The sequence below is a fragment of the Manis pentadactyla genome, chromosome 11, assembly GCF_030020395.1.
Source record: "Manis pentadactyla isolate mManPen7 chromosome 11, mManPen7.hap1, whole genome shotgun sequence".
NCBI classification, from domain to species: Eukaryota; Metazoa; Chordata; class Mammalia; order Pholidota; family Manidae; genus Manis; species Manis pentadactyla.
In genome coordinates, this window is record NC_080029.1 from 94,336,979 (window position 1) to 94,357,990 (window position 21,012).

The 21,012-nt window shown below is 54.1% G+C and overlaps 1 protein-coding gene across 6 annotated transcripts; it reads right to left on the reverse strand.

Moving 5' to 3' along the window:
- Positions 1-129: 129 nt before the first annotated feature.
- Positions 130-19,317, reverse strand: SHF (Src homology 2 domain containing F). Of its 6 annotated transcripts, none has more exons than XM_057488778.1 (8): positions 18,758-19,317; positions 9,836-10,037; positions 7,364-7,570; positions 6,961-7,035; positions 5,979-6,119; positions 4,552-4,723; positions 4,287-4,406; positions 130-904 (listed from the first exon to the last, which is right to left on the reverse strand). In XM_057488778.1, the coding sequence occupies exons 1-8, from the start codon at positions 19,253-19,255 to the stop codon at positions 718-720; spliced, it is 1,602 nt and encodes a 533-aa protein (XP_057344761.1). In that variant the 5' UTR covers positions 19,256-19,317; the 3' UTR covers positions 130-717. The 6 variants fall into 6 exon arrangements, with proteins under 6 accessions (XP_057344761.1, XP_057344762.1, XP_036761306.2 ...); XM_057488779.1 differs by having other exon boundaries at positions 9,836-9,977; positions 18,758-19,315; XM_036905411.2 differs by lacking the exon at positions 6,961-7,035 and having other exon boundaries at positions 18,758-19,316.
- Between the last annotated feature and the right edge of the window lie 1,695 nt (positions 19,318-21,012).

Genomic DNA, 21,012 nt, shown 5'->3' on the forward strand with positions numbered 1-21,012 from the left:
CTGGAAGTGCTTTTCACAGCCGGCCTGTGTCTGCTCCAGAGCTGATTTATAAACAGAATCTGTGCCGGCTTCGCCGCTCCCTCCCTCGGCAGCCCGGGGGCGGCGCTTGAGGCGCGGACGCTGCAGAGCCTGGCTGGACTGAGTTTATTTATTGCCTCTGGCCGGGAGCCGGGGCGGCCTGGGGACTGCACAGCTTCCCTCCGGCCCGAGCCCTTCCCATCCTCTCCCAACCCCAATGCTGTCTCCATTCCAGGGGTCCGCCTTCCCCAAGCCCCGCACCAGACTCTGGGCGGAGCCCGCCGGTGGTTTGGGGGTGGAGGCGGAGAGGTGGTACGCGCGCCCAGCGGGCCCGCGTCCTACCCCACCCCGCACTGACCGGCGGAATGAGGCCGGTGGGGAAGGCAATCGCCACCTGTGCCCTAGGGACCGAAAGGGGCTGGGCTGCTGATCTTAAACTCCAGGAGACCAGCCGTTCTGAAGCCCCCTTCTCTAGTAGCTAGCCCTTCTTCCCGGGGATTTCTCTATCCCCAGCTCCAGACAACTTATTCTAAGTCCCCGGTAGCCCTTCCGCTTTAGAATAATTTAAATCTCCAGCTTGCACTAGATCCCAGGGTGAAGGAAGAAAGGGAGTTCATGTCCCGGGGACGGTCACGACCCTCAGCCGGGGGACGGACACAGGGCTGCGTCCAGATCTGTCACAGTGCTGAGGCCTCACACCTACAGAGTCCGGATGGCCACGGGGTAGAGCAGGGACATGTGCTCGGCCCCCTTAATGGGCAGCTTGCGGCTGGCGTAGTGGTGCACGATTTCAGGGACGCTGCTGAAGGGTGGGCTGTTCTGGCCCAGCACATACTTGTGTTCCTTGGTCCGAGACAGTTTCATGTGCATGAAACCCTGACTGCTCCTGGGAAGAGGAGAGGAGACCCTGGTGAGTGGGGGCCCTCTCCAGCCCCCCTCCCCTCCCTCACCCCTGCAGCCAATGTGGTTGTTCCTGGCCAGCTGAGGGGAGGCCATAGGGAAGGTGGGGGACTGTCCAGAAAGCAGAAAGGGGAGGAGGGGATTTTGTGAGTAGGTAGCAGTAGGCATTGACTTTGTGGGGAGTGCACCCGGTGTGCCAAGAATAGTGTGCAGTGAGTGTGCAGGGCATGTACAGGTAAGCAACCAGCATCACCCCACCCCCACCCCTGGGATTTAGGCACCTCTGCCCTCCAGCCTATGGGGCCAGCGCTGGTTCACCTTCCCCCTGCCTGAGCTGTTGGGGAGGACATGTGGGGGGGGTTCCTGGTGATTCATGTAGAGACACAGACACCCGTGACAGGTGTGGGTGGACAAATGTGACGACCAGGCAAATCTCAGTTGGGGCTCTCTCCTGGAGAGACTAGGGGAGGCAGTGAGCTGCTCTGGAAGTCCCTCCCAACTCTGGGATTGCTCAGCTGCTTGGTCCTGGAGACATCCCTTCACATCCCGGCTAACTGGGCCCTGGGCTAAGCCCCCAGCTCAGCCTGGGATGGCTTCATGGGTGAGGCAGCTCCACCCCCAACCTCGAAGAGGACCTGCTCCCCCTGCCTCTCGCACCTCCCCACCACAGTCCAGGAAATCAGCATCAGGTGCCAGGCCTTGCCAACAGCACAAGGGCTCTGCTGCTCAGAGCTCTGGCCAGCTCCCAGGTGCCTGGGCACCCTCAGCCTTAGAGAGTGCACAGGGATGGGGCCCAAGCAAGAATGTTTGTCCAGCCTACCACAGGCCTGGGTAGCCTGGCGCCACATCTGAGACTCACGCACAGGCAGGAGGAGAGCAATGTCTGGGGGAGCTCTGAAGCCTGAGTGCTTGATCTGCTGGCCAGGGCCTATTTGGGACAAGGACAGGGCTCAGAAGCTGGTGTGGGAGGCAGCATGGTGACGGGTGGCCTCACCATGAGGTTCCCACCCTTGAGAGGTGAGGCTAATCAAATCTCCTCAGTTGTCCACCCTGCCTGGGTACAACAAGGGCCCTGACTGAACCATTTCACTAGGCCCACAAATAAGACAGTGGGAGAGTTGGGTGACTGAAGAGAGGAAGGGGATGGGAGGAAAAAATAGGCTCAACTCCATTCCCCCCACCTCCAGGGTACGATCCCTAAAGCCTGGTGGGGGCCCCAGGGCTGGGTGTGTGTCAGGGTGTGGCAACATTATGTCATCTGTGGGTCTGAGATAATGGCTGTGGCTGATGGGGACCACACAGGCTCTGGAGAAGGGAGGCAGTGAGGGTTCCCCCCTTTCTGCCCTGTCAAGGCCCAGCAGGCAGCAGCCTGGGCCCTGCCTTCCCTCACCCTCTTACAAGCTGAGGATAGCTCCCTTCCCACAGTCCACTTGAGGGAATCACTGGGCATTATATCCTCTCCTTGAGGGACAGATCTAGCCAAGCAGGGCAACAAGTGGCACAGAACTCAGCCTCAATCTGGATAACTGACCTCCTGGAACAAAGTGCCAAGGGTCCCGTTAGGACACAGCAGAGCCCTTGCAGGACCCTCACGGAGCCTGGGTGGGACTATCTGGGTCGCAGGGCCAGTGCTGGCTTGGCTTTTGGAGGACGCTGTTTAATTACCAGTGAAAGCCCTTCCATTACAGAGAGAAGAGAAACCATAATTGTATTTCAGAGAAGCCATTTATATGCAAACAAGGCTCTGGCAGACAGACGCTGCGGGGCCAGATCGGCCAGGGCTAGAGCAGTGTCCAGGCCTGCCTCCCCCTTTTCTCCCCAGGCTAAGGCACGGCTGGGGCTTGGCTCTGCTCTGCTCTGCTCGGCGGCCAGACCCCTTACGTTTCCCTTTGCCTTGGACCACACCAGACTTGGTGAGAGGTGGAACTGGGCAATGGAACAGTGGTGTTCTTGGAGTCAGACTGAGCTGGTTCAGACTCTGCTTTTGGCACTTTAATTAGCTGGTGGCCTTGAGCAAGTCACATATCTCTTTGAACCTATTTCTGTCTTATAAAAAAGATTGATCTTGCAGGACCATAGCTAGTTTGGAGATGGTGTATGTGCTGTTTGGGACATAGTAGATGCTCTGGGGACCTTTAATTTTTAAGGAAATACACATTCCTGAAATTACATAAATCAAATTTTTGACAAATGAATTCTTCCTAAATGCCCCTTTGATTTTCTGATAATTTGCAGCCTCCCAGAGTATGAGAGCTAGAAGAAACCTAAGAGGTGTCCATCAACACATCTGCAAAGGGAGAAATCAAGGCTCAAAGAGGTTAAGTGATTTACCTAGGGTCACAATACAATTCGTTATCTGCCTGGAGTCTGGTATTTTTTTCCATTATCTTTTACTTGATATTGAATAATATCCTCAAATGTACTTGTTTAGTAGTCCCAAATTTCCATATATTGGATTTATTTGGGACACACCTGTACTCTAATGCCCCCAGAAAATCTGGTGGGAAGTGGTGCACATGTCCCAGAGGTGAGGGGGAGAATCAATGGGTACACACTCTAACAGGCTGCATGTGGAGTGCAGGCTTCAACCAGGCAGAGCTCCAGGGTGCCAAGAAAAGGACTGGCTACCTTGCTAGAGAGCCTGGGAGGCCAAAACTGGTCTGTGTAGAGGATCTGTTCTGGGAAGGAAGGCTGATGGGAAGGGAGGGCCCCCCACCTCTTCGAGCACCCTTTAAAGCTCAGTTGTCGGCCACTAGCACCCAAACCTCCTGTCTACTTCTTCATAGTGAACAAGAGTAGCTTTGTGTCCACTGTTTCACCTCTTTCCAGGACCCAGTCTCCATCTCACCCTGTAAACTCCCTCAGGGAAAGTTCCCATTTCCTTGTCTGTGCTTCTAGAACATCTAGACTCCCATTAATAATGATGATGGTGATATTTATTGAGTAGTTAGCACCATGGTAAATGCTTCCCATATATTATTTCATTTAATCATTCCTATAAGGTAGATATTATTATCCCGCCGTTTTCTAAGTAAGATAACTGCGGCCCAGAGAGGTTAAGGGGCCTCAGGCCACACAGCTGGTGACAGAACCCTTCTGAGCTGGCTATGGTAGCTTGACTGTTTCCCCCAATGGACTCTGAGCTCCTTGAAAGCAGGGGCTGAACCTCAGACCTTTCTGGATCCCCAGGGCCTGGCCCAGAGTCGGCAAACGTTCACAGCTGATAGGTTCTCCCCAGCTTGGTTGGGCATGGGGAGAATATTAGAGTCTCTTCCTGTCCTGCTGGTTGTCCTCCCACAGAATCCCCTCAGTGCCATCCTGACAGGTTAATCATGCCTAAGGCTGATAGCTGACCCACCCCCACTCACTTGAGGGACAAGGAGAAGTCATTCTTGCTGGTCTCACTGTTGCGCACCAGGTAGCTGGCTTCTTTGCACAGCCGGAGCAGGTTCTCGGCATCTGTTCGAGTGATGGCCCCATGGTACCAGCTGAGGATGAGAGAGAGAGGAAGGGGGCATCTCTGCTGGGTCCCTTGCTGTCCAGGCCCACCCATGTTGGTTGTCCCCTGCAGGCAAGCCAGTGCCAGGAGGGAAGGGGAGGGAAAAAAATCCCCAGCTGGACACAGACACTCACACCTGGTTTTCCAGAGGAAGTGCTGGGTCTGTCCACTCCCCCAGGGGGCTGCTGGGCTCCACATTTATGGGCTTGGCTGCCTTGGGGTTCCCTGCAGAGAGTCCGGGAGGTAGACGCCCCTTCTCCTCCTGGCCAGGTGACAGGCAGCTCTTCTCAGATCCTTCAAACTGGGCTGTGGGGAACATACCAGTCATAGACTCTGAGGACCCCAGAAGTAGAGCCCTATAGAATAGCCAAGCCCTACACCCATTTCCTGCCAAAAGGGGTCAAAGGAATGTTCTGGAAGGGCAGGACATGCTCTTGGGCTTGACTGGCTCTAGGGACAGAATTCTGGCTCCACCTCCCCAGTGGTAGCGGGGCTTAGCCCTCCTGTGTCAGGACAGGGCCTTCCAGTCCCTACTCTGTGGGAGGAGAGGGGAGAGAAGCAACATAAGAAACCACTTAAGCTTTTCCCTCTGTGGCAGCTGACTGTCTTCCCCTAGTCTATCCCCCTCAGGGTGGCTTCAGTGCTGATAATATTGTTTCTTTCTCCTCCTCAGAGTTCATTACCGCTTTCCAAATCACCCAGCCAAGCCATTCTGTAGAAATGACTTATCGATCTGAGAACAATTATCCGAATCCCCTTGGTACCATCCTGACAGGCTAATCCTGCCCAAAGCCGCCAGCCGGCCAGCCCCCAAGGTCACTGCCCACATGCTCCCCTCCCCCCCCTCCCCTCCTCTCAGAACCCCAGAGGAAGCAGCTCTGCCCTCCTGGACCAGGGCAGGCCTGACTGCAGAGCCCGCCTGAGGAAGGGCTGAAGCCAGCCGGCTACACGGGCACAGGCACACACAGACCTTCCTTCACCCTGTACTTATAAAATACCCACTCACACTCGGGCACAAACGCACAAGCAGGTGCTCACGCCTGTGCATACATGAACAGACACACGCACACCCCCTTGGCTGGCTGTTCTGGACAAAACTGAACACAGATGAAGGGCTTGGTGCCTTCTCTCTCCCCATTTGGGCTCTTTTTCTCTCCTTGTAGCCCTGATTGTCTTTTTGTCACCAGATGCAAAGATCAGATCCTTTCCTTTAAGGAGTTGGACACTTCCTGTGTGAACATCAGCCCCAGTCAGGAGTTATTTGCATTGTTGAAGGATCTCAAGAGGCAGAGCTCTACCCGAAGAAGTCAATTTAAAATAGTGGATTTTGTGGCATGGTGGGGAAGCTATGTGGAAGGGTTCTCACTTAGGAGACACTTTCCCACACTTTTGGGGGAGGGAGGAGTGGGTATTTTGTCCCTTCCCTCTTCCTCCAGGATGAGAAGGATTCTTCTTGGGTTCTCCAACCCTGCCCCACCTCTCAGCAACTCCAGCCCAAGTCCACAGGGCCTGAGGGGCCAGAGGACACATCACCCTGGCCATAAGCCCCCGCAGGACCCACCGCTGCCGTCCTCCAGGCTGGGCTCAGGGAGGGGTGAGGCTGGACCGGAGATGCCCCTGTCCCCATCAGGCAGGGAGGGGCTGCTGTCCAGCTGTCCCACTGGTGGAGGCCAAGGTAGGTCTTTGATGACCTTAATGTCAACTGGAGCCAGTAGCAGCAGGGAGGAGAGACACAGACAGGAACAGAAACAGAGACAGAGACAGAGAGAGGCAGAAGTTGAGACACCAAAACCAGAGCTAGGACACAGAACAGCCTAGAAAGGAGGAGGGTCAGAGCAGAGGCAGGAGTGGCTTCTGGTGGAGCACTAGGACCCTCAGAGAGCTGGGTGGAGACTCGCTGACCACAGCAGGCCAGCCTGGTTAGAAGGTGGGAGGCACAGGAGGAGAACAGCAGGAGCAGGGCCTTGCCACCAGCTCTGTGGGTCCCCTTCATTTGACCTCTCACAAGCCTCCACAGCCCAAAAGGACCAGGAAAGGAGGAAAAGGGGCAGGAGCTGCCCATACCTCCCGGGGAACTCATGGGCGGGAAGACTGAGGCAGCCTGGCTGTCAGAAATACTGAGATGTGGGGCAGATGTTTCATTGAAATTTACCCCCCACACCTTCAATCCTGGGCCTGGACAATTAGAAGTGTGATGCCACTGGCGGATGGAGGACTGCTAAGGAGGCTTCCTAATGACAAGCATAGATTTTCCCATTAAGCAATCCAAACAGTATTGATTCTCCAAGGAGACTTCTGGAGATAAACGGCCCATCCTCAGTGGTGCGCTCTTTACAGGAAAAAATTAGAAACCTGTTGTTTCCCAGTCTGGCTGCCAGGGTGGGGAGGGCAGAGCAGAGACTGCGTCCAGCTCTAGGATGCAGCTGCCCAATGAAGGGTGAGGGGAACGTGGGAGAGTGGGAATGAGGACTAATGACATTTAAGTTCTTTATATTCTCTCTGAATTGATGATCCAGGAGCTAATCCTTTCCATACTTCCGTACCTCTTGTGCCACTGCTCAGACCACCAGCACACACACTCCATGTTGGACTCTGGGCCTGGGATGGACACTGGGGTGCTTGGAACAGGAGAAACCTGATCCTCACTCAGCAAAAGGGATTTCTCCCAGCCTCCCTCTCCTTACTTCTTCCAGCCCCTCAGAAATCCCCCTGGGGCTAGGCACCCATGACTGGGGTGGGGGGGGCTGCAGGCCGGCCTCCCCCCCGCTGCCGCGCCCGCCCCCTCACCCTGCAAGGCTGCTGCGCTCGCACATCCCGGCTCACCCGTCTCCGCGTGAGGACTCCGCTCTCGGGCCTCCCCATGCCCCCGGGGCCCACTCCGTCCACTCGCCTCCGCCTGGAAGGCTGTTCGGAGGCCCCGACCTGCCCTCTCCACCCGGGACTCACCGGCAAAGGCCCTGGAGATCCGCTCCTTCTTCCACTCCCAGGGCTGGTCGTACTCCTCGGGCGGCCTCTCGTCGTCCTCGGGCAGGCGGGACTCTCGGGGCCAGGGGGCCCCCTCACCCTCTGGGGTGGTCCCCTCCTCCTCTGGCTCATAGGGCGTGTCGTACAGAGGCAGGGGCTGAACTGCTGTCTCCTTGGAGCCCCGGATCTCTGCCAGGGCAGAGGGGAGAGGTGTGAGCTCGGCACCGGCTGCCTGGCTCAGCTCCTCGGGCCGTGTTCCCCCAGCCAGAGACAAGCCTCCTTCGGAGGAGGTGCCGCTGGCTCTGGGGGGGGGGGGGGAGGCCCGGTGGCCACACATCTGGGTCCCTTGCCCTTAAAGCACCTCTGGGGCTCCAAAAGCATTGGGACCCAACAGAGGCAGGGACAGAGAGGCACCGGAGTGAAAGACAGAAAAAAGATTCTGTGATGGCCAGCAAGGTCTGGAGAGCTGAGGCTTACACATTTAGGAAACTGAGGCAGGGTCCTCTTCTAAGTCCATCTCTTCCTTGCTACCCAGCTCCATGTATTTCCTTGCGTCCCAAGTGATATCATTTCACAGTCAAAAATCTTTCTTTGTTGCTCACATACTGCTGATCACCCTTTCCTTGAAACTGTCCCCTTGACTGTCATTTTCATGGACTGTCCTCCTCTCTGATCAACCCCATTTGGTCTCTTTCCCTGGATCCTCTCTTGGTCTCTGTTCCCCGGGGCCAGGTCTCATTCATTTCTCCCTGCCCTCACTCCTTGAACTACTTGCCCAGTCTCATGGCCCTGTTAGCAATTTCTAATCATTATCAGTATGTTTTACTTTGATGTTTCAAACTCACCACTTTCCCAAAAAGTTCTTCTAGTTTATTCTGCCATTCTCTTTTTGGATCATTGACTCCAATGAACATCTGATCAATGCTATGGAGCTACTCCCCAGAAAAATGTGCAAATTTTCACTTATAATTCCAGCGCATTCATGGGCCTCGTAGAGGTCCACACCCTTCTGAGCTAAACAGCATAGCCACCCTCCCACTGTCTCCATTCCTGTCCACTGCTCTCCTTGGCCCTGGCCCTCCTTCCTTCTTTGAATCCCACCTGTTCATTGCCAATACCTGGTGACTTTCATCCTCATCTCTCCACATCTAGATTATTGGTAGGGCGAACCTCCATTCTACAGGCTCGTGTCTCCAGGGACTCCACAGGGTAACACTCCTGATTGCTCTGTCTCTGCACCCACCTTTTTCAAGGAGGGAGGGCAGCTTATCTGATCAGCCAATGGACACTCACTCTCTTTTTCAAATCTGCCTTCTAGTTCTTTCTCCTCCTGCCCCCATGCAGGGGCCTTCAAGCTGTCCTGAGTCACCCAAGCCTGGTTAAGAAGTTTAATTTTGTGGCAAAGTATTCAGAAGCTTTGGTGTCACTATGGTGACAAAGTTAAGTAATGTTTTTTCCAATCAACTTTTTCAGTAAAAAAGTTGACATTGTTATCTCCATCTGTCTTTTTCCTTAATCTTATTTCTCAGTAATTCACAAGCTCAGGAGGGGAAGGAAGGAAGCACGGTGTGCTCTTAAAGCGTCAAAAATTTCCACAATAGCCTGCTAACTCATCTTTCTGATGCCCAGTTCTTCTAGTTCCTTCTATACACCAAAGCTTCAGTAATCCTCTTAAAATACCATATTCATCCTGTTCCTTTCTTGCTCAAGAATCCATAATGGCCCCCCTCCCCATTTTGCAGCAAGTCCAAATGCCTCCTTCCAGCCTTGAGGCCCTTCACTGCCCCTCTTGGCCTCTCTCATCTTGGCTTCCCTGGGTGCCTAGTACTAAGATTGTTTGTCTCTGAACGAACCTTACTCTTATCCTGCCTTGAGCCTTGGCATAGACTGACTCACCCATGTCCTCCTCTCTGATCACCCCTATTTGGTCTCTTTCCCTGAATCCTCTCTTGGTCTCTGTTCCCTTGGGCCAGGTCTCATTCATTTCTCCCTGCTCTCACCCCTTGAACTACTTGCCCAGTCTTGTGTGCATTGCATCTGCATTTCTAGCCATGTGTTTCCAATTGCTGTATAAAGACATTTGACTTTGACATCACATCAGTTCAAACTCACCACCTTCCCTAAAGCTAGTGATTCTCCCTTTGGGATCAATGACTCCCATGCACTTCACCATCTTGCTGTCCCTGACTATCCCAATAATTTCTATCTGTGTGACCTCTGGTTGTGTGGCTTTCTCTACCACCTCAGGACTCAGGCACCACAAATCACAGCTCCTTCTTCAAACAACTATCTTGGAGGCAGTGGCCACCCTCTCCAAGGACCCAGTAAAGGCTTTCTCCATGTTTTCTAGGGACAAAGGTACCAGTCCTTAGACTTGTAGGTCCCAGAAACTTTTCTGCAGAAACCCAAGCCCTAGGGAGCACTCCCACACCCCACCCTTTCCCTGTCACTCACCTGCCATCATCTTTTGGGCCTCATAGGGCTCCATGTAGCCATCATTTTCAGGAACCTTCTCTGGGGCTCCTGAAGCCCCTGCTGGGCCGTCACCAGTTTCCTGAACATCAAATGGGTCCGCATAGTCTTCTAGGATTGCCAACTGTGGGAGGAGAGCAGGTTTCAGACATCCAAGAGGCAGCTCCGCTTCTCCCAAGATGCTCTGTCCACAGGAGCAAGAAGAGTCCTCGGCAGAATGCCTTAGGACCCAGCCTAGGCACCTGAGGGCAGGCTCTGAGCTTGAATGCAGACCAGCTCTGGCTCTTCCTTTGCAGGAGTCCCTAACAAAGTGGTAGATCTTTCTTTTCTGTTAATTTTGTGCCTCTGGGCCACTCCCTGGGTCATATGGCCAGGATAAGGCTCTGGGCCTTCAGGCTACCTTAAAGTTAAGGTCCAGGCAGGACAAAGCCTACGTCAGGTGGTTCAACAGAGGGAGTTAATTCAGAGAACAAAGGTGTTGGAAGAGTTCAGAGAGCAAGGAGGGAACAGTAGGTAACTCAGAGATTAGCGTGGTCCATCCTCCCAGTGCATTCCCACATGTTGAACAACAGAAATTTGCTGACCATCAGGGAAGGAAGGGCTGAGTACTCCCTTTGTGCCATCGGTCTGCTGGTTTACCTCTTAACATCTATGGATATTATCATCCCCATATTCAGGAAATTGAGGCTCAGGGCAGGTAGGGAACAACATGCCCAAGACTATTCCGCAAATGTGGAGGAACCAGGATTGAACCTGAGCCCTTTGTGCAAAATCATGTTGCCAACATACCACAAGAGGGCATCTTGTCAGTCTTGGGGGAGAGACCACCTCAGGTTAGCCCTAAGGAAAGCCAGGATTTGTGTTTCTGCTGGAAACCCCTGGGTTCCTGGAGGACAGGGACAGGAAGGGCCTCGCATTAGCCCTTAGCGAATCATGGCTACCCTGTCCCTGCTGCCAGTCAAAGCGGGGAAACCGCAAGCCACACACCCTGCAGAAGAGCTCAAGGTGCTCAGGGTGGGGCACAGCTGAGCACAATAGAGCCTTTCTCCAAGTTGGGCAGAAGCTCCCAGGGTTGGGGAGCTGGGGGAGGGATCATCTGAGGCAGAGACAGAGCCCAGCACACCCAGGGCTGCGAGCACTCTGTGGGGGGGCCACTGCACACTGGGTTAACAGGCACTGGCAAGAGGTGGCTCCAGGGCCTGCAGCATTGGCAGGGGTCACTCCTGCTTCTCCCCCTGTTCTTGGTCTAGGCCTTGATTTCGGGCCAAATCAGGGCTGTGGGAGTCGATGGGGCAAGGAGGCTGTGGGGGTGACTGCCCTGCCCTGAGTTATAGGACCTGGAATGCCTAGCAAGGCAGCAATGGAGAAAGGCAACTTCCCATCTCAGAGATCCCATCTGCATGTTCCTTGGATGCCCACAAGCCCCTCTAGGGGTCTCTAAAGCCCGTCCCAACAGCTTCTAGCATCTCATCATTCATTTCTTCAGCTCCCACCTTGCTCTACCTTGTTTCAGTCAAGCCCCCAGCTCCTTCACCTCCCTGAATCTCTGCCTGCTTCTGGGAAGACCACCCTCTCAGATCATCCCATCACTACCACCAGATCATCCACTAGCCTGGAGCTCTTTGTCACTTTATCTCTCCAGCTCCAATAAGTACCCAGCTCACAGGAGATACTAGAAAAATGTTTCTACCATATCACTGCCCATCTCCCCTTAGAGCCCTCTATCCATATATAGTCCTTCCTCCAGGAAGTAGAGAAAAGAAATCCACTCTCACCCCAGCTGCTTCTGCTCAGGCCAACTAGCACCCACAGCCTGACCCACTTGACCAAGGGGGCTCTGGAGCCAGCTGGTTGGGTACCAGCCCAGTGGGCACCCAGCCTCACACTCACACGTGGCAGCTACCCAACAGTAACTGAACCAGTGGGGAGGCTATCCTTGAACCTTGCAATGGCTCTCCTGTGCCTGTAAGGGAAAATCCAGACTTAAAGGAATGCAAAGATTCCACCTTCCTCTTTCATTTCTCTTTATCCACCTTGGATCGATTTGTTACCTGAAAGCTCTACCCTCTCTTTCTTACCAAAATGTCTTTCCCTCTGCCTGGATCAGATTGTTTTCTTTCTTCAGAAAGCCTTTCCATTCTCCCAAGGCCTGGTAAGGTGTCTCTGTGCTGGACTATCATCACACTGTGTAGTAAATAGCTGCTTTATATCTCAACAGCGGTGTGACTGAAGACTGTGAGCTTCCTGGGGCCAGGAACCATGTTCACTGCTAAATTCTCAGCACCTGAAAGTGCTCAGTAAATATCTGTAAAATCAGTTCACATAAAAGAGTAAGAATGCACTATTCCTTGCTCATTCAGGAGGAGGAGGAACATGAATCTGGGTGGGGTGCGAGGTCATATAGGGAGATTGCATCCCTGGAAGCTGCTCAGGGAGCGTAAGTGCCTGGCCCAAGCCCTGCCCCCATTCCCCCAACTCCAGGGAGCCCCCAGCCCTTCCTTCATGAAGCACACAGAGCCCTTCCCACTGGAGGCCTGGGCCAGTGCCTGAGGTACAACCTCTCTCAAGCGTGGGTGGGCCTCCCCAGTGCCAGCCTGTGGGTGCCCAGGTGGCAGGTCTGTGTGCAACTCAATGGCTCCTCTGTTCCATCCCTGACTCCACACCCTTTTTGAGGAAGTTTGGGCCACCCGCCCAGGGCTGGGGCACCTAGAGCCACCACCCACGGGGCCAGGTCAGGAGCAGCAGCAGAGATGCCGGTTGAGAAAGCTGGCAGGGTGGGAATCCACCCTGGACATAAAGGACCCTTCTCTGAGGCCAGACCTGCTTTCTCAGTGGCTTATAGGGAAGCTGCTTTTGACTTCTGACACCTTTGCCCGACAACAATTTAATTTGTTTATGGGCCCGTTTCTGATGTGCTTACTGTTCCATCCATCACAGGGCCTGGAACACAGTCGGTGCTCAATGCACATTTACTGGATGTTCAAAAGGAATCCATCTTCTGGAGTGGTGCAGACCCTCAGACAACCATTCACCCTAACTGACTGACCTGTGGCAGCTGTAGGAGTAGGCTGTCAGGAGAACTGACATTTCACCAGCAATCAAAGCCTGTGGCTCAAGGGCAGAAGGAGGAACTGGCAGAGAGGGCACCGAAAACCAGGGCTGATATTTAGGCAAACCCTCTAGTAGAGTCAGAGCGCTGATGAAATGCTGAAATATTTCCAAATTAGTAGTTAAGTAGCTGCTGACCTGAGGGCTGCCTTGCCCTCTGCTCCTGCCAATGAGATCCCCCTCCCTCCTGTCAGCCAGCAGGGTGCTTCCAAGACCTGCTTTTGGGCCTGTTCTAATTGGTCGGTGCCCCTCCAGAGCCACTGCCATGCTCTGACTCTCCTTCCTGCCCCAGCCTCTCCCCATGCAGCTGGCAGTCCCACCATCTGGTTCGGCCTTCCACTCTGCAGCTGGACCCTGCTTGTGTGCCTGACCCCACCCAGAGGGCTTTGGGTCTGGGGGAGCAAGGGGGCATGTGTCACAAGATTTTGGCTCTTCAAGGTTGCCAAAGTATACCGCTTTCCTCCATTTCCTTAGTCTACATTTAATACCTGGAAGCCTCTGGTTTTTATCTGCAGAATGGGGATGGTATTAGTACCTACCTCACGGGCTTGGGAAGAAGACAATGAATACAAGTCCTATGCCTAGAGGCTGGCATGGAGTCAGTGGTCAATAAATGTTGTCCCTGATGATAATCGTTTATATTCAAGCATTAAGGCTCAGGGTTTAGGTGCTCGTCAGGGTACACAGCTAGCAAATAGAGACAAAACTGGGATCTAGGTTTCCTGACTCCTAGTACTTTGCCACAGATTTTCCAGAAAAATTGAGAAATGTAGCATCTTCTTTCCTCAACTTGTAGTTTTAAAATACACTTTAGCATGTTAAAGGCTCTAAGAAGTCTTAAAGCAAAAAGAGCAGTCTAATCTTATTTAATTCAGCATTTCTCTAAAGTATTTAACCATTAAATCCCCTTTCCACTGAAAGTCTGTCAGTTTGGGAAATAGAATACTATTTACCTTCCCTGAGACTGAACTTTTTGCACCCTGTGTTCTCATTTATTGGAACGCCCATCCCAGCGTTATCTGCCAGGGAATCCTCCTTCACATGAAACAAATTTGTTATTATTCTTTTCTAATTACAAAGCAATGCCATGCTTGTAAAACATTCAAAGATCACAGACATGGAATTAATGTCACCAACCATCTTAAGACCCTTATAAGGTGGACCCTCTGTATTGAGTGGCAAGTGCTGGCCTTGAGTGTTCAGGAAATGGGGGACTCAGCACAGAATGTACTCCTTACTCCTTCCCAGAGTCTCCTTCACCTTGTTCATTAGCAAATGCTTAGTGAACACCTCACTCTGCTGGGCTCCTCTGGTAGGTGCAAAGATCCCACGGCATGATGCTGGCAGCCAGTCTGGAGTCAGGCTGCCTGGCTGTGAACCTCAGCTCTCCTCCTTACTAGCTGTGAAACCATGCAAGCGTGACTCAACAATCCTGTGCTTCAGTCTCCCTATATATAACCCAGGGATAACAGAATTTTCCTCAGCATTGTTGCAAGGGTCAACTGGTCTCATACGTATCAGCTGCTTCAAAATGGCACCAGGCACAAGGTAGGTGCTCAGTAAATGTCTACCGTTGTATTATTAAAGACAAAAAGACTGAATTCCTGGGTCCTCCAAGAGCTCACAGTGACAGCCACAAAGCAAGCTCCAAGAGAGTGAGGTGCCTCAGGTGCTGTGAAGCCCCACGCTGGGCCCCAGGCTCTGAGTGCCACAGGCTCACTGCAAGCTGGGACTGGACCCTGCCTCTGCTCTCACATAGTATCACACTGGCTCTGTGCTGAGGGCAACTGCCGCGGGCAGCAGGTATGCTTCCAAGCCCCAGGTCCCAGCCAGCTGCTCCCACCAGTCCCCAGGGTACCAGCTGTTCCCGGTTCCCAAAGGACAGAATGCCAGGGCTGAGGTGTCACTGAGTCACTGGCCAAGTCAACAAGCTGCAGATGTCTTCCAGAGGGAGCTAGTGCCACAGTGTGAGGCGGCAGCACTGGATGGAGTGGACAAGCCTACCAGATAACTCCACGGTAGCTGCAGGCCTCGGCCCTCCTCGAAGCATCAGCAGCAGTGCTGACAGCCAGTCCAGGCCCGTGAAGGGCTAAGATCAGTCCACAAAGATCCCTCAACCTGGACCCTTCTCTTGTCCTCCCTCTACCTCCATCAGAGGACACATGCGAGATAAACAGATCAGACCTCCAGACTCTGGAAGTTGTAAGAAGAAAACTGAAGGAAACAAGCAAACTTAAAAAAGGCAAGGACCAGGTCTTCAAGGTGCTAAGTCCCTCTCAGTGCCTAGGCCAATGTCACTTCATGATATGCAGACACTCCATGGACACCAACTAGGGATGGTCCTGCATTAGCAGCCCTACCAGCCCTCCTACCTCAGGGCAGGCCAGTCTTGTTTGACTTCAGACACTGTGAATGTCTCCTTTTCTCTCCTCTTCCTACCTGGCTGTTTACTCATTTCCAAATTTGGGCCTGGAGGATCCAAGTGCATGTGGATACCATCTATAAGGTATATCTATTGTTAAAAGTGCTTAATATTTTGGGCCCTGTGAACCCCTATGAGAATCTGATAGCTCGAAGCCTTTTCCCAGAAAAAGTGTTCATGCACCCAATATCTGCAGACAATTTCTGGAGGCTCCTGAACCCCAGAAGCCCCTCCAAGATCTAAGAACAAGAGCCCTAGTTTCAATTTATACAGGGTGCTTGACTGTCTTATTGTTTTTTTTTTATTAAGGTATCATTGACATACACTCCTACAAAGACTTCACATGAAAAACAACACGGTGACTACACTCACCCATACCAGCTTGACTGTCTTATTGTTCACATCACCTCTTTCTGTGTCACACATGCATGCGCACACACACGTGCATATCTTGGCATGAGGGAGGCAAAGGACACATCATGCAGATGGTCACAGGCAGCTCAAAATTAAGGCTCCTTTCCCATATTCATCCTCCTTTCCTAATTAGACCATATTTTCCTGTTGAAGGTCTGAGAAAAGAGAGCAAAGCAAGGGAAGGCCCAGTTCTCCAGCCCCTCTGCCAGAGTGTGGCCTGGTGCTGGACAGGGCCCAGCATGAGGGAGCTCTTCCTGCAGCCAGATGGTGAGGACCACCTGCCTGCTAGGTCCAGGGCGCTGCTCCTGCAGCTCCCACACCTGCCCAGCCAGGACTGCCCAGATGGCCCCTTTTGCACCCCTGCCAAGTGCAGTAGTGGTTCTCAGGGTGGGCCAGAAGCCAGAGCCCTGCATGGGGAGACGCTAATGGCTCTGAGCCCCCTGGGCCTCTCAGGGTCCTGTCTAAAGCCTTGTTCTCTCCCGCTCCCACACTCACAGGGCTCATTTCCCCTCGATCTCCCTGGTTTATCACAGCATTTCTATCCATTTCCTCAAACCTCATGACCCAGCCCCTCTCAGAGGGCTCTGACCCAGCAAGCACCAGCCATTGGGTTCCAGCAGGAGAGAAATAGGCCCGCCTGAGGCATGTCCTGGCCCCCAGTCCCCATCTCACCTCAGGAATAAGCCAAAAGCAACAAGCCAAGAGGACCTGCAAGGATGAAAGGAGGGGGAACAGAGCATAGAGAGAAAAGCAGCCCCATGAAACAGAAACAGGCTCAGCAGGGCCTCAGGGTAGGGCCTGCTCGCTGTCGGGGGACAGCAATTCTGAAAGCTCGGCAGACATGTGCTGACATTTAGGCTTAGGGTAAGGGGCTCGGGTACTTAGTCTGCACTCTTTCTAACTGAAGACTCTGGGATCCACCAGAATCTTCTCCTGGAAGGCTGCTGCTCTCTCTGAATGCTGGGAGGCTCCATGTTAGGGCCCGTGGAGTGTCCCTGCCCCTGGGACAGCTTGGATAGCATCCTGGGTCATCCTTATCACACCCACTAGAGAAACCACATGTTGTGTGTCTCCTGGGAGATCCTGCTAGATTTCATTCCTGTTTCGGCAGCTGACAAAGTAGTCAGACAACTCTTGGCCCCCAAGGTCTGAATGGCCCACAGATCACAGGGCTCACCCGGGGTGAGGCATGGTTGCCCTGACTGGGAAGGGGCTGTGGATCTCTGCTTGGTTGCATGGGTGCAGCCCCTTTCTTGGGGCTCTCTGAGGGAACACATACAAGGGAAGCTGTAGTTCAGGGAGTCTCTGACGTTGTCACCCTGGCAATGGAAAGCCACCATCCGGGATGTATTCATGCACCTCTCTCTAATGCCAAGAATTGTGTCAGGCACTTGGGAGACACAGACAGAAGGAAGACACAGTCCTTGTCCCAGGGGAGCCCATGGCTTGGTGGGCAACTGTTAAGCCATTGCAGAGAGGAGGAGGGACAGCAACAGCTCAGGCCTACATGCCAAGGGTAGTGGTCAGGGAGGAGGAGACTAACTGGTCAATAGAAAGAACAAGGCCTCACAGTTCTTCTGCCTCACCATCACCACCACCATCATATCACCTAACAGGAGGTAACAATTAAGAAGGAGAGGAGCCTATGGACATGTGAAGAAAGAACAGCCTCCTTTTGCAGAATAAGGATCTTGGCTCAGGATGGACAGCCATGCCCCATGGCAGGAACTAGGGGAAAAATAATTCACATTCCTGAGGCCTCTGCTCTGACCCTGACATATCTTTCTTATCCAGGAACTCAGGCTGAATGGCACTCTCTCGGATGAAAGCCTCAACCTTGGAGCCAAACAATTCAGACAACTTTGTTCTCCAATCAAGTAAACTAGTAAACTATGTTCTCTGCTGAGGAAAGGAGAATAAGCCCGAGCTGAGCTCCAGGGATGAGTGACGAGGAACAACAGAGCCAGGTGGCCCACAGAGTCATCACAGAATTTAGGGCTAGAGGGGCCTAGGGATGGCTTTCAGCTGTTGGGGAGGAATAAGGAGTTGGGCAGGGGGTGGCTTCTCCACCAGGAGCAGTGAGTGCCCAGCTCTCCTCTCTACCCAAAGCCTGCAGATAGAGGAAAGACTCTAGTCTCCCTCAGAATGGATCTGGGGAGAGGGAGGCTAAAAGGACAGGAGGAGTGGACTCAGCTGTTTAGCCCCCTCTAGGCTGACTGTCTGGGGGGACAAGGGAAGGAGTGCAGGAGTGCCTAGACCTCAGTGGTCAGCTTCTTTGGCAAAGAGCTGCAAATTGCCTGTTTTGGCTTCCTGAGCACAACAGTAAACCCAGTTCCAGTTCCACTGGGTGAGGCAAAGTCCAGCCCTTGCTGTGTCCACGGGGAGAAACCCCAGCTTTCACCTCCTTTTTGGGGCTTCAGCACCTGCAAGTATGCTTGGGCTTCCTGAGAAGGAGCAGGAGGAGGAGAGGGATGGAGAAGAGAGGAGAGCTTTGTGCAGCTTCTGCCGTGGGGGGAGGGGTCAGAGATCAAAGGGCAGTGAGTGGCTGCTCCCAGAGGTTAGAAAGGTCATAAACTCTGTGTGTGTGTGTGTGTGTGTGTGTGTGTGTGTGTGTGTGTGTGTTCAAATCCCGTTAGAAAAAGGCTAGCTGCTTAGGCTCTGGGAGGGGGTGGAGGGGCGCGAGGAGGAGAGGAGACCCCAGGAGGAGGAAGGTCACAAGTCTTGGGGCGATAATAGGGGATAGAAGCAGAGTTTGGGGCGCGCAGCCCAGATTAGTCAGTGGAGAATCTGAACAAAGGTGATGAAGGCTCCGAGCCCCGGGGTCAGGGACTAAGACCCTGTGCTCCAGGAACCGTGACACCGAGGGCCCGGCCCTGGCAAGACCACCTTTGTCCCTCTCAAAAGCCTCAGACCCCCGACCACCTCTCTTCCCGGCCATCCCCGCCTGGCGAGCCACTCACCCTGTCGTTGCTGGCGGGGGGTCCAGAGGTCCTCTCCTCCGGAGGGGGTGCTGGGGGGCCAGGGGTCTCGACCCGAATGAGGCGGTGCGGGGGCGAGCCGTGGCGCGGGGGCGGCGTAGGGCCGGGGACTGCTGGGGTGGCGAGGACAGCGGAGCCGGACGGCCCCCCGGAGTAGGGATCTTCGAAGTCGCGTTCCCTCTGCAGCCGGTAGGCGGCCAGGATGTCCGGGGGTGGCGCGGGGGGTGCGGCCGGAGAGGGTGCGGGGGGCCGATAGTCCGGCTCTGGGGGCGCCGGCTTGCCCCCACCTCCGCCGCCGCCTCCCCCGCGGAAGCCCAGGTGCTCCCGGAGCCACTTGGCCACTCCGCCACTGCCGCCCCCTCCTGGGCCGGCCCCCGCACTCCCGGCGCCTCGGCGCGACCCTCCTGGGCCGCCCCCGGCGTTCCCCTGCGCCCGCGGCCCCGGGCCGGAGCCCGCCGGAGGAGCTCCGCTCAGTAACATGGGGCCAGCCAGACTGAGCGAGGGGAGCGCTGTGGCCGGGCGGGGGGCGGAGGCGGGAGCGGGAGTGGGAGGGGGCGGAGCCCCGCCAGCGGCGGGAGGGGGGCGGGGCTCGTCAGTGACAAGGGAGGGGCGGGGCTCCACTCCCTAACCGGGTCGACCACCCCCTGCCCCGGCGGAGAAGCAAGGCTGCCAGCTGCCAGCCTGTGTGGGTGCGCGAGAAGTGAAGTGGGCGGCCCCAGTGCAGGGGCTGCGACTCCTGGACTGAGGGTGAATCCTCCACGTGTCGCCACACGTGCCCCTGTGGGGGCGCACCTGTCCTCATCCTTTCCCTCTTCCCAGCTCCCAGCTCGCCCGTGACGCAGAGAGGGGAAACCCTTAGACTCCTGGGTTCCTGGCTCTCTGGCGCTTCCGTCCCTGTCTCTCCTTCCCTAAGCCCTCCCAAATGGAAAATAACGTCCTAGAGGAAACCAGGGAGGGCGAGAAAAGGGGCTGTTTCGTAAGACGTGTCTGTAACAACCCCCTCCCTGGTGTTACGGTGGGAGCCCCACCTACCTCCTTCCATCCAACTGCTTGCACCCTACAAACCCGATCCCACACTGCCTCCCCATCCAAGCAGACACATCTCACATCACAGACAACCGGCCCCCAAGAGACACCCATTTCTCCACACACGCCCTCCTCACAGGCAAACAGCCCTCCTCAAACGCCTCCCACCCACCCGCGCACCCGCTTGGAGCAGGCCCACCCGGCCTGACCGCAGCGCGCGCACACGCAGAAATCCCTCAAGTCACGTCCCAGGTTTCGTTGTCAATCAGATTAGTGACAGAATAGAAACAGACAAGTCGATAAATCAAGTCTAGAAACAGTTCCAATGTTGTCTATCACAAATCCTTTATCCTCCCGAGGCTCGGATGCTCAAGCGATAGACATTTTTGTCTTAGAATAAAGCCAGTTTCTCCCCAGAAATGTTGCAGCCCTGAAGCCGACGCTAACATTTGCTTTTGGCGCTGCTGGGAAGGTAGCAGCTTCACCTCACCAGCACTGCCCACGCCCAACCCTTTGCCTCAGAGTCTCCGTCACCCTTAGGTTTAAGTCTGCCTTATGAGGGTGCAAAGAGCCATGTGAGGCCCCAAAGGGAAGGGGACTCGAACGTGGGGGAGTAGAAAAGGCTGTGATGGCAAACTTTTGAAGCCCCTAGGTTTCCCAGGGCACAGGTCTCAAAATATTTGTTGGGTTTCTGCCTTGTACGTATTCCAGTTGGTATTATAGAACAGTGCTTCTCAAACTTCAGCGTTCACAGGAATCATTTAAGGAACTTAAAATGCAGTTTCTGATTCTTTAAGTCTCCCAGGGGTTGGGGGCCCGACTGTAGTTCTAACAGGCCCCTGCGTGATACAGATGCTGCTGCTCCGCCTCCCCCACCTCCCCCAATACACATACACTTAGGAAGCAGGGCTGTAGGGATTTTGAAAAATCTGATATTGTGACTGATTTCATAAAGAGTAATAGAGAAAATGACGTGCACATTTTTAAAAAGCACAGTTTAAAACTTGACTAAGGATGCAAAGCTGGATGTAGAAGCAATAAATACCAAAGAATGATCCAGTTAATCCGTTGGAGAGTCTGCACTATCACCAGGTGTCTGACTCAAGAGTCTAACAGTTGTCTAATAGTTGTGGGTTCTAGTTAGACCTCTGGGCAAGGTACTCAATGCCACTGATCCTCACTTTCCTTTTATCTGCAAAGGACATGATAAT